The 13,905-nt window shown below is 37.2% G+C and overlaps 1 protein-coding gene across 10 annotated transcripts in view; it reads left to right on the top strand.

The window, feature by feature from the left end:
• Pcmt (Protein-L-isoaspartate (D-aspartate) O-methyltransferase) overlaps positions 1-13,905 on the top strand; it is a 121,732-nt gene that overhangs the window by 70,052 nt on the left and 37,775 nt on the right. For all 10 annotated transcript variants that reach the window (XM_089247023.1, XM_089246967.1, XM_089246991.1 and 7 more), the window contains one exon: positions 11,596-11,716. In XM_089247023.1, coding sequence (XP_089103149.1) covers positions 11,596-11,716 — 121 coding nt within the window. The remainder of the gene's footprint in view (positions 1-11,595; positions 11,717-13,905) is intronic.

Raw genomic sequence — 13,905 nt, 5'->3', positions numbered from 1 at the left:
CTCTAAAATAGTGCAAGGGTTAGGAAAATTGTTTATAATTGAAACCTTTTCTGGAAGGGGCTTAATTCCATCTGCAGATACCAAATATCCAAGAAACTGGACTTCTGATTTTCCAAAAACACACTTATTAGCATTTATGACAACAACATAAGCAGGTAAGCGCTGAAATAATATTTTTAGGTGTTCAATATGTTCATCCTCATTTTTAGAAGAAACTAAAATATCATCAATATAACTGTGGCAAAAATCAAGACCTGTCAAAACCTGATGAATAAATCTTTGAAACGTTTGACCAGCATTATGCAGTCAAAATGTCATAGTTGTAAATTCAAAAAGACCAAATGGCGGATGATTGCAGTTTCTAGTACATCGTCAGGATGAATAGGAATTTGATTATAATCCCTGACCACAGATCGATGGTAGAAAATTTTTTTTACCATAAAGATCATACGTAAAATCCTGAATACGTGGGACTAGATAACGATCAGGCAAATAGACACTCTTCAACCTGCAATAATTCCCACATGGCTGCCAATCACCAGAGCGTTTGGGAGCCATGTGTAATGGATTAGCCCGCAGGCTCTTAGATAGATGACGACATATGCCTTCTGCAATCATTAGGTCAAATTGTTTTTGAGTGATTTTTAATTTCTCACGAGGCTTACAATAAGTGGGAGGACCGTGAGTTTGAATATGATGAACTACATCATGAGAAACAGTTCCATACTTAAGTGATGGTCGAATGGTATCGGGAAATTTTGACAAAAGTCCATGAAAATCAACATCATTAGACACTGTTGTTATTCCAATTGCAGAACAAAATGAAATCCCCCAGCCATGCTGCATGTCGTAGTGCTGTCAATTAAACAGGTTTTATTTAAATCAACAAGAATTTTAGAATTTTGAAATGTTTTAGAAAATCTGTGCCTGAAATTGCTCAATTTACAGAAGCCAAAACAAGATCAATAAAATTTATGTTGCAAGCCAATGTCAATGGTCATAATTTTTGTCCCAAACATTGAAATTTTGGTGCCATTTGTGGCAAAATCACAAGCTGGCTTTTTTAGACCAGAATAGGGCAAAACTGATATTACAGCACCAGTATCAACAAGAAAACTAGTCCCTGTAATGCGATCACAAACAAAAAGGCGACTTTTTTCGGGGCTAACATCATGCCTCGCCGCTAACGATGAGCCACTCAGTTTTATGAATTTTGTCTATCCGAATTTCGGAGATCGTTGAACTGACAAAAGTCAGTACATTTATCAACTTTCATGCCAAAATTCAAATGATACCAACATAATCACTTTTCTGAAAATGATCGATTTCTATATCGCTCTCCTGAACGAGATCATCATCATTGTAATCTTGGTAGCTTATTTTCAAGGACTTCAATCATAGTGATTAGGGCCGCAATATCCGAATTGGATGAGACACTAGCGCACGTGACTGGGGACACCTCATTTATTTTGTAAGCCATAATAACTAATTCAGATAAATTTTGATCACTTATAGATACAATCTGTTGTGTATTGTGGGGTAATCTTTGCAACCACAAATTTTTTAAAAACTTGTCTCTGAAGTTTTTTCCAGCAAGATTTTGCCAAAGATCTAATTCTTGGAGCAATTTATGTAAACAACGAATTTAAGAATCTGTAAACTGGATGATGATTCTATTTTTTATACTGTCGTACATGTGTTCGACAGGTGGGTTTTGCAACAAATCGCTAACCACGTTGAGAAGTTCTGGCTCAAGAGTGGAGACAAGACAATTGCAGCACAGTGGGGTGGAAGCACTCATACAGTTAATGACACGATTTATGTGGTAGAACACAACCAACTTTTTGCACAATTAAAATTTGGCGATTCACAGGAACGAGATGAACGTATCGGAAAACAAATGCAGCAAAGCAATGACGATGAAGATGTGCACCAATTTACCAGAATTAAAATTTTTCCTGGGTCACCATCTCTGGCAGTGTGGTGTATGACTCCATATTGAATATACAAACTTGAAGGGGTTAACAACTATTTATTAAACTAATAACAATTAAACATTCAACGATTAAATATTAGAACATAATTAAGTACATAAAATTGAGAATTAAGATCATGAGGTAAAGAGAAGCCGTGCTTCTGGGTTCATATGTGGGTGGACTGCAGCGCCAGATGTGCATGTCACATCATGCAATTTGCATACACCACAACATTACATGACAAACTTACTTACATATATTGTCAGCCCCAAAGCAGAATGTTTAGTACTGTTCTGCGACGAGCCCTCAGCTGACTGAAAATGTTCTGTGGTAAAAATCCCCATACATGTAATAGTGTTTTTTGCACTTTTTCTTAAAATTCTTCCAAATTGTTCTGCAGTAGTGGTAATTGTTCTGCGACGTACATCACAGATTTCGGCACATTCTGCTTTGGGGATTGTCAGTAAGTTGTTTTAGTCAATATATATTGCAGTCAATTATACAACCACATACTCAGACTGCAACCAGAACACAAAAAAATATAGAGGAACATTCCAGAAAGAAATAAACAAAGACAGAAAACAATCATTTGATCATTTTTGTTGTACCACTGTCATTTTCTGCACACGAGGGCTAATTAGACCGGGACCTACAACTTATTGGAGATTCCAAACGGCAGGCTTAGTTTTATACTCCTCGAGAGGTTGGTGTGCTAACCCCTTGATGTGGAACTCCCTGCAGTAGTAGTCTTTTCTGTGGTCATGTTGTCGTTTCTGTTGCACCCCTGTGTCAGGAAAGTTTTTTGACAAGGATGAACTGGGTATGGAACTCTCAACACCTCTAAACATCCTTTGGTACTTTAGGCAAGTATCTTATCGATCTGGTCTACCCCGCCCCCAAAAACAAGAACAAAATATGCCTTGTTAAAGGATAATCTTGTAGTCTGGGATTAACAATAATAATCTCTGTCTTATTTTTGCATCTCGTCACATATCTCCTCCCTTAAAATGTTCAGTGGCTTGTTGCAACTGTTTAGTCTGACTCCTTGTCACTGGTCCGGGAAGACTATGAATATCTGGAAGTCAGCTTGCATTCGCTTGTGTAAGACTTCTCTGGACATAGATCTTCTTATATGTTCTTTTGGATCATAATACAGCTTCATCCGTAAAAAATGAACAATATCCTTTAGTTGCCATTTCCAGGACTTTTCCTCACATGGCTCCACTTCATACGGGACTTCTGATAGTGTCTTCAGAACACGATGGGGTCCAAAGTAACATTTCAGAAGCTTTTTTGACAAATTAAGTTTTTAGACCGGTGTAAAAATCCACACAAGATCACCTTACTGTACATCGCGATGAGCTTCGTCGTAATGGCTTTTATCTTTTGCCTGAGCTCTCGAGATATGTAATCTTGCAAGTTCTCGAGCTTCCTCTGCATTCTTTATTAATTTAGCTACATAGTCACTGAGAGTATGATTGGTATAGTAGAGCATCCAGTGGTGTTTCTACATCACGTCAATGAACGAGGAAGAATGGACTAAAGCCTGTCGTTTCCTGTTTTGCTGAGTTATAAGCAAATGTGATGTACAGCAGTATAGAATCCCAATCTTTTTGTTCTGTGTCGACACACACAGGAATGACATATCTGACAGTCTTGTTGACCTTTCTTTAAGGCCATTTGCTTGAGAATGATATGCTGTAGTTAGTAGATGAGAAGTATTACACAGCTCATTTATTTCCTTTACAAGATTTGACAAAAATGATTGACCCTTGTCACTAATTATTTCCCTTGGTGATCCATGTTTTAGAATCACATCTTCAACTAGAAATTTTGCAATTTCCATCACATCACCACTTGGCAGAACAGTGATGGTAAATCATGCCCCCACGGGGGCAGTGAGGAATTTTCTTCCTTGTAATCTTCATCTCCACAAATAACCAGTCTTTCGATGAATCTTGTATTGACAAGTGGAGAGGACGTTTCTATATGCATATGGCCATCTGGTTGGCCTTTGTCATTCATGAGCTATTAGTTGATTGTTGACACCGTCCATGTACGGTGCCTTTCAACATATATATACGCTCCAAGGTTGAAATATTCTATCTGCTTCCATAGCTTAGATGGTAGAGCACTCGTCCAGCAAGCGAGAGACCTGGGTTCGTGTCCCCGTGGGGGCAGTGAGGAATTTTTTCCCTTGTAATCTTCATCTCCACAAATAACCAGTCTTTCGATGAATCTTGTATAGATCTATCCCTATTTTTAGAAATGGGGCACAGCAGGTTTAATCGGTTGAAGATATCCCGGAGGTCATTGTGATGGGGATTTTCTTCTTTGACATTCCTTGCCATGAGGCACATAACAACTTACAGTCGTATAAAGCTCCGGCCAATTGAACTTTCTGCGTATTTTGTCGTAAGTCTTTGCTAAATCTAAATGACCAGCTGTGGGTGCATCATGAAGGCTTTTCAGCACTTCGATTCAGAGATGTTTTGGCGAGACCGAGAGTAATGGTCTTCCCAAAGCATAGCTGCCAAGTCTTCCAAATTTTTCGGGAATCTCCCGAATTTTATCTTCATCGCTCGATCTCCATCGAAAAAGTTCTTAAATCTCCCGAATTTTTACGAAAATCACAAAAATCCCTAATTGTCCCTAAAAATTCCCTACTTCATTAAAAAAATCCCCACTTATGAAAACAATCCCTAAGGAATTTCTTGTGGGGCATGAAGCCTCTTTTTTTTCCCTTTCGAAATGACGTCACACGTCGTAAATGGGGAAGTTTTACAAACCCTCTGATGGTAACAAGAAAGTTGTTTGTCTTATCATGCAGGGAAATGGCTTAGCAGCCAATAGTCCTGGATAATAATTGAAGATTATGGTGATGTACATGTGGTCAAAATTTCTTTTGTTGAAGTTACGTACGTGCGATATGATATAACAAAGCATGAATAATGATAAGCAAAAACATATTTAATCAATTTTAAAGATACTTATTCCGATGAATTCCCTTTCATCAAACGTTCCAGAAGAGGGCTGACTTTTCCTTTTCGTACAAGTTGTGTTACGGACATAAACATCGGTCATGGAAAGACTGCCATCATCAGTTGTGAAGTGCAAAAAAAACATCAAGCAAGTGTCACAAAAAGTCAGTGTTCTTCAAAAATTGACTGTGTTTTCCTTCATCTTCCGATGATTTTGGGGTCATTCGCGCAGAATGTTTGTTCACAGCTTTTCTGATTGAACACAATATTTATTTTTACATCATTGAAGTTTTGGCCTCCAATTTCACTTGTTTTTTGCGTAGGGATTTTGTTCCCAAGGTTTTAACTTCCATGTGTAAAATCCCTATTTTAATTTGACTTCAGTTTTTGAGTAGGGATTTTATTCCCTACGCTTTAACTTTTATGTTTGGAAAATACCTATTTTATTTGGAAAAATCCCTATTGTATTTATTAGGGAGTGGTTTTAGCATAAAATACGGGTGTGCGCGAAAATCTCCCGAATTTTCATTTTCAAAAGTTGGCAGCTATGCCAAACGATCATAGTTCTTATACAAAATTCCATCCAGTATCTGGAAATTTTGATAACTACAAATTTCTTCAAGCTCCTTTCGGATAACTTGTAACTGATAGTCCTTTGATTGTTCGTCTTTGTAATTCAAAATGGCATTTCTTCAGCTATTTCTTCTTCTTTAGCTTCAAGTACTGGGTGTCTAGAAAGACAGTCAGCATCACTGTTTCTTCCCACTTTTGCAAACTACAGTTACGTCATACTCTTGCAAACGTAATGCCCATCTCGCCAGTCATCCAGAAGGATCCTTCAGATTGGCAAGGCAGCATAAAGAGTGGTGATTGGTTACAACTTTGAAAGGGTGCCCGAAGAGGTACTTCCAAAACTTGTTTATTGCCCATACAACGGCCAAGCATTCCTTCTCAATGGTTAAATAATTCTTTTCTGCTGGTGAAAGTGACTGAGAAGCATGAGATCAGCTTTTCATTTCTATCTTGAATCTGTACAAGCACTGCACCTGTGACGTTTAAGTTGTTACGACTGAGATAAAAAAATAATGAACATCACGAGCAAACACAAGTAGAGTCGAGAATTAAAACTTCAATTTAAATTAATTCAGATAGAATGTTTAAGGATTTGATTCAGAATATTTAAAAAATTTTGACAAAAGTGAATATCACCAAGCCGTCAGTCCACATCTTCATTCACCGGGAGTAAGCCCATCTCATAGCTGGATATTGAAGTCTACTCATCTGTGATTTTATCTCGGCAGGCCTTACACGATGAGAAGCGGCTAGTAAGAATTCAGGAACATGGAGGATTTACAGAAGCATTCCAAGCTATGGTGCCCTAACTCCCCAGGTGGAGTTAACCAACAAGTGGCGTAGTATGGCTGAATATGAGTGAAGTGGAAATGCAAGTGTGTAGAGACAACACTATCACTGCCTTTTATACTGAAGCGGCGACCAATCACCATCGACTGCATTGCCAATTTGTATACATTCCAGATTTTCCCCATCAGCAGAATCGCTATGCAGCGGCAGTAGCAATGACGTCATTTCACCAGTCAGTTTAGAGCCTCAGGAGCGATGTTTACCGATTGCTCCGAATTGACGACGACCTTGGACTGGCACCAATGACCTGACTTGCGATATTTGGGTGAGAGAACCAATGAACAAAATTTATTTTAAAGCACTTATTTTAAATGAGGTGGTCCCTCACCACTCGCCGCTGGTTCATACCATTACACACTTAAACCTTATCCATTGGTATCCGTATGTATATGGGTTCTCTGCTTCGGGTTTGAAGTAGCCAAGGACTAGGTGTTTTACATTACGGCTTGCACATCTAGGGGGCTTTGGCATAGCCTCTCTATCTCTTCACCAAAAATAATACAGTATGTGTAGAGCCACTGGACTCTAATTTACCGAACTGACTCTAATAAATTCGAAAAATCTGGGTCCTTTTTGAGTGAAAGTGGGTCCCTCTCAAAAAAAATTTATCTTGAAAAAAATTATGCTCCCCTCCCCAATAATTCACTGGTATCTCTATGGATTTTCTTCCAGCATGCCCCAGGTCTTTGATGACCTGCTTATATTTCTTCGTTGAGACTCTTAGCAGTTGAAGGCACACATTTATATATTTACTAATAATCAATGTATAAATTCCCTTCTGATTGATTTTATATTTCATTAAAAAAATCTTAGCACTTTCAATATCTTCTAATCAAATTTAAAGCAAATTAGATTCTCTCTCTCCTCTCTGACACTTATCTTCTCATTCCCTATTCATACTTTGGTTTTCCTGGTAGAATGATTTTATTTTCCTTCCCTGTGTGTTCTGGTGCACCATTCTGATCTGTAACCATTTAACTGTCATCTATTTTAACACCTGAATAATGGGAGCTATGTCAGATTTGTGTTCGAGAAACTTAACAGTGTACTTATGTGTGCGTGCCCAGCATTTGGTGTGTTTTGTGTTCAGTAGATGGTGCCATCTATCTAGCGCCGCAACTAGGTACTTTCTCAAATGGGCAAGTACACATTTTGGCACACCCACGTGATGTAGAAGAAGCAGTTATGAAGGGTGAATTTTGTGCCCCCCTCCCCCCGTCTAGTCCAGAGCCCAGGACACTAGGGCCGCCTGTCCCTCCCCCTCCCAGTTGCGGCCCTACATCTATCCTCCAAACTGGTAATGCGTGCATTTGAAGTTTAATGTATGCATATTTGTGTTGTAAGTCTGTGTGATCGCCGTGGCAACCAGAAGTTTTTTCAAAGGTTGTAAGTAATAGCCAACTCAAAATTTGAAATCTTTAGAAAATCACATTTTTAGCCGATTACCATTGCGCAATCGCAAGTTCCAAACACGGATTTTCACCAAAAGCAAAATTTGGAAGAAGATTATAAGGGGCCTCTTCCCTCCCCCCATACACGGAGATCAAAAATTTAAAATATTTTTGTAGAGAATTAAAATATTGGAACAAAATTTTCATGCGTCCTTTTCCGAAATTCCGGGTATTTGATGCATTATAGCGCGTCAATCGCATCTCTGTGTGTATGTGTATTGCATAAAGTACAAGTTTTTATTTGAAATGAATTTATATATACAAAAAAGGAGGGTAAGAAAATAGGTTTTTACATAGTTTGAATTCAAGGAGTCCTGCGCTGATGAAGATCCAAGCATTCATCATGTCAACAGTTTTGTTTTTATAGTTCTCATTTTTCTTTTTCAATTAAGGCATACTTTTGAACTTTTATTGTGGCTATCGGCTATATATACTATATATACAGTGGTGTAAGAAATTAAGAGAATTTGCAGACTTGGTCGATTATCTCTAGAACTACTGTACCGATTTTAATGAAATTGGATATGTACATACATCGATACAATACGAAACAAATAACCATTCAATAATTGTAATACACACGCATGATCTTGCATAACACTCGTTGGAGTTGGAAGGTATGAAACAGCTGTTGCAGAATAAACAAAAAAATGGGTTAATAGGGGGTATGGTCCCCTCTTACAGATATACAGGTCTCGCAGATGATACAGGTCTCATGATTTCATACTTGAAATAAGGCAGTTTATCATTTCCTGTAGCAATTGGTCCCACTCGTTCAGCAATGCTGTTTTCATTGCCTGGATGGTTCCCGGAGGGGGGTTGTGAGTTGCAATTGGCCTCCCCAGACATGCTCTATAGAGTTAAGGTCTGGAGATCTGGCTGGCCAATCCATCCGGCGAATATCCTCTCTCTCTAGAAAATCGTCGAGCAGAAGAGCTCTATGTGGCCTTGCGTTATCGTCCATTAAAATGAACTCAGGGCCAACTGCACCCCTGAAAAGGCAAACATAGGGCTCCAAGACCTCATCCCTATACCTCACACCAGTCATAGTGCCTCTTTCAAAGACATGGAGAGGTGTGGGACCATCCAACATGATAATGCCTGTCCAGACTATTAAACCTACTCCACCATAATGGTCGATTTCGCGGACATTAAAGGGTAGGTAGCAGGTCCTAGTTCTCTCCATATGAACATACGGCGAGAATCAGTGCTTAGGCTGAACCAGGACTCATCAGTGAAGAGAACGGTTGCCATTGATCCATACTCCAATCTCTATGCTCTCTGCACCATGACAAACGGATTCTCCTGTCCGTAGAAGTGAGCGGGACGCAAACAGCAGGTCTTCTTGCAAACAACCTTCTCTCATGAAGTCTTTTGGAAACAGTCACCCTTGATACACGGGTTCCTGTGGCTGCATACAAGTCACGAGAGAACTGAGAAGCTGTAGCACTCCTGTTACGCCTCGCTATAATCGACAAATGGTGATCTTCTCTGGCCGTTTTGGCTCTTGGACAACCTTGCCCAGGCTTTCTCTCAATGGATTCGGTATCCTGGAACTGTTTCCATGAGTTACACACGACGCTGAACATTAAATTGAACTCTCTACAAATCTGGACTTGAGATTGGCCTGCTTCTAGCCTCCCCATAATTCGCCACCTCATTCCATCATCTAAACGTTGGTGGTTACTCATTTTTACTGTTACAATTTGAAATTAACCGATTGCTGCAAAATAACATCAAGAAATTCGCCGAGGTGTGAAGGCAAACGAAATGTGTCTTAACTTACGCGCGCTTATACAGCCTGTTTCTCTACTGGCTCCGCCTACACACACGTGTATGCTTACGAATTTGACGTACAAGATTTGCATTTTTGTCTAGAAGCAGTGGTTTTACATTCAGTTCAGTTCTTTTCATGAAATTCGATAAAATATGCAAATTCTCTTAATTTATTTCACCAGTGTAAGTGTATGTAATAAACTAACATCCCTTATTGCAGGACTTGACAAATCCCAGGCACCAGGTCTCCATCGCGACCAAGAAATTTATATTGGTGCCTAAAATTTTGTGTAACTGTGATAACTAGCTCGAGCAAAACAAATTGTGCTTGGTCATTTGATGATTTTTGTCACCCCCATGGTCATTTTATGTACACGGGGACTAATTAGACCAGGACCTACAAGTTATTGTTGATTCAGAACAGCAGGGTTTGACATTTTTGCAGTTTTATGCTCACCAAGAAATCGGTGCTCTAACCCATTTTTTTGGTGTGGGACTCCGTGGTAGCAATTTTTTTCTGTGGTCATGTGTCACCGTTTCTTTTATACCCCCGTGCCAAGAAAGTTTCTGACAAGGAAAAACTGTGTATCAAACTCGCGACACGTCTAAAAGCATCCTTTGGTACTTTAGGTGAGTATCTTATTGACCTGGGCTACTATGCCGAATTGTACTTGGCTTCTAAAATATTTGGTTGGCATATAGATTTTTTTGTGGATCTGTCAAGCCCTGCCTTATTAGTAAAAAAACAGTCTGGTAGTAATTAACTAGGTTTTTACCAGTCAAAACTTTCCTGTGAAAAACTAGCTATAATGAAGCTTTCTACATGACTGTACAAACAGGTTAACAAAAAAAAACAAAAAAAAAAACACACTTGGAAAGCATTATTTACATTGTAATTGAAAATTTCTTACTAACAGTATTATGGTATTATATTGTAACAGTATTATTATTCTAGTGTTTTATTCAGCTTTTCTTTCACTGATATATGGAAATAGAACAGAAATATTTTTAAAAGGTATCAGTACTACATGTCATTTGCTCACTGTTTATCCTCTTCTGTGGTAGCCAACTATAGAAATTCAACTGTATGCATATAGGCTATTATAAAAATACACTGATTATTAATTATTGACTAAATAAATATTAATTTTTTTTAGTGAAAAACAGTTGCTCTATGTATTAATTATTTTATTTAGTAATTACAATACATAAAGATATTATTACAATACAATGGTATTTACCATTTTTACAATGGTATTTACTGGTAAATACCTAGTATATACCATGTCCTGGTAAAAACCGAACCCTGCTCTCCATTGCTACATCATTACTTACAGAGCTATATGGAGCGAGGCGCTACTCCTCGAGCGCTGAAAATATGAACTGAACTTCTTAGTTTAGTTGAATCTCTTGCCACAAGTTCTAAATAATTATCCTGCAAATGAACACCACATTTCACTTCAGAATATTTTTCAATCAAACAATTAATGAAACTCACGGGATATATAACAGTTTTGAGAAGTTAAATTAACATTCAGATAACTTAAAGCATCAAACTGATGCCTCTAAATTCTCTTGGGGGGTGCGCACCTTCATTATGAGCCACCCCTGGTTATAGGAGATATTTTGTACTAATTTTGTTATAAGAGGGCACATCTAAAGTTTGATTGGGTGCTGAAGGGTGGTGGCATCTGGGTTAACTGAATATTTTGGGCTCTGATTAACTGGGGTCAGTAACAAAAATCTATCATATTTCATTGAATGCTGGCCATCAAGGCCTAAGACATTATTTTAGGAGTTACACCATGTCTGTGGATTCCAGTGATTCTTTTGTTATTCAACTTATACCTAATTGTATTTAAGAACGAAAACACCCACAAATTATGTTGAATTTAGCTTTGTGATTTGCAAATTAGATAGATTTGATGTCTTATACAGTGCATATGTGTACTCTGCATTCTATGTCAATGCTTTGCATTTTTTGCACAGGTTGGTGAGAGCGGGAAAGCTGTTGGAATAGATCATATAGATCAACTAGTTAACATGGCCACCGGCAATGTACAAAAAGAAAATAACGAGCTGATGGTGAATGAGAGGTTAAAATTTGTTGGTAAATTTTCATACAGTATTTCATTGGTGCCATTTTAAGAATACTCTCTGATGTAGTTTTTTTTTTAATCTTTTTTTTGTTTGAAATATAACATGGATTGCTCAATATCGAAATTTCAAATTAGCAATAGAAGTACTGGAATTTCCATAAACCCCTAGAACTACCTTTCTTTCTTTCTTTTCTTTAAGTTGTTGTGACTGCTATTCCAAATATATACAGGGCTCCCACTTGTCCTTTCTTTTGGTAAAATGTCCTACTTTTTTGCCATTCCTATCAACAAAATCTGTGTAATTGATTTTAATTGAGAAAGGAATCATTGATATATTTGCAAATAATACAGATGTAGTAGATTGCAATTAATGATTCTGCCAAAGCAGAAATTGTATCGTTTTTCAGGTTATTTGAAAGGGAGTGTATGTGGACCATTTGGCTTTTTATTAATTTTTTATTTGTTTAATTTGAGGGTTCAACATGTAGAATAGTCATTGAAATCTTCTGTCTGGATCACGGTACACCAATTTAAATTAGCTTGATTTAAATCATGATTAAAATCACTTGTTTTTTTTTAAAAATCATTGATTTAAACCACAAAATTTAAATTTTGTTTTTCTTTACATAAATTCAATGATATTGAAGTAAAAGTAACTGGTATGGTATGCATGTCACTGATATATGGTGAAGTTTGTGATTAAAAGTATGGAAGATCTTATGGGGTAAATATAGACTTGAATTTAATCCCTAGATACAGTGCAGAAAGAAAACTGCTTTATTTTTGGATTTTGTGCAAGATAAAAAAAATTGCCGAAAATATAGGGAGTTGAACTAATCACTTAGCTTTTTAAACTGTACTAAGTATTTTCAATGTATTACAAGGGTTTCCCCGATTAAAAAACAGAGGAATAATTTTTGGTATAAAGCCTTGCCCTTATTGCTGATTCAAAATAATAATAGATGTTGTACCAACATAAATATCATTGGGCTTTTGACTTTTCATATTAAAATTTTGAGTTTGCTTGTTTTTTTTATCAAAACCCATTACATCTTTGAAAGAATAAAAATGTGAACTATGAACCGTTTAAAGGCCGAACTATGAACAAAGTCACTTGTTTTGAAATTTGGAATTTGAGGTCCTTGTGCATGCCTATACATAGATGAACTTTGAAGTTTGAAATTATTTTCTTTGTTTTTCACGATTGTTTGGCACTTGGGAAGAGGTGAAAGCGAAAACTGGTATCGCCTGTATTCTAACGATTATTTACTTCTGCAGTACAGTTATCACACAAAATTTTCTATTTTCTACTACAAATTCAAATTCGCAACACATACTGGTTGTTTTAGCATAAAAATGAGTGCTGAAAATTCAAATTTGTTTCTAATAACCGCGTTAAAAGAATGAAAACATATTTGATGGGCCCGTTTGTCACATTGGTAGCATTTATACATAGTGTTTTTTTTGGCAAACCGCACACCGTCCTTTCATCGCAGACAATATGATGGCCATCAGATGACCTGACATATTTTTTTCAGTTGACAACGTGAACCTGGATAAATAATTAACCCTTCCTTCGTTTGTAGAAGGTTCAATTGTCACGATCCGCTTCTCGCAACTCTGAATGAATTATCCAACGTGCTGTAATGGTCATATGGCAAATTTTTTCCAATGGAATCCAGAGCCAAGGTTTTGATCGGATTCTAGAAGGAATTTTTTTTATCCCAATAATTTTTTTTTTTGCTGATCGCTCAAAACTGTTTTGCCTTTTCTTGAAACTTGAGTGTTGCACTTGGGTTTTGCTCCTTTTTTCTGCCCTACATTTTTTGAAGAACACATTTCAGGAGTTTTCTAACACCTCATCCTTGTTGTTGCAAAATTACATAGCATTTCACATGCAATAGTTTGAACCGTTGATACTACTGTAGATCATTCGAAACAATATAATCTTCATCCATGATGTTCCTATTTTCATTAGCACGTAATTGACATATATCTGCATCCTGTAATTCGGAATCTGAAAGAGTTTCTTAATATCCTACAGCTTCTTCTAATGTAAGATACCTTTTTGATATGGTTACACTCAGCTGAACAAAACAAGATTATCTAAGATTGTCGAACTTGGTTTGATTAGTCTGAAGTTCACAAAAATATACATTTCTAAGAATTCAAGAATAAAAAAGTGCTCACCCAATATAAA

Source organism: Pholcus phalangioides, unplaced genomic scaffold (assembly GCF_987345545.1).
Source record: "Pholcus phalangioides strain wild (caught in Gottingen) unplaced genomic scaffold, Ppha-v1.0 ptg000003l_1, whole genome shotgun sequence".
Taxonomy (NCBI): domain Eukaryota; kingdom Metazoa; phylum Arthropoda; class Arachnida; order Araneae; family Pholcidae; genus Pholcus; species Pholcus phalangioides.
The sequence above is the reverse complement of the archived record's forward strand: the minus strand, read 5'-3'. Positions and strand labels throughout refer to the sequence as shown.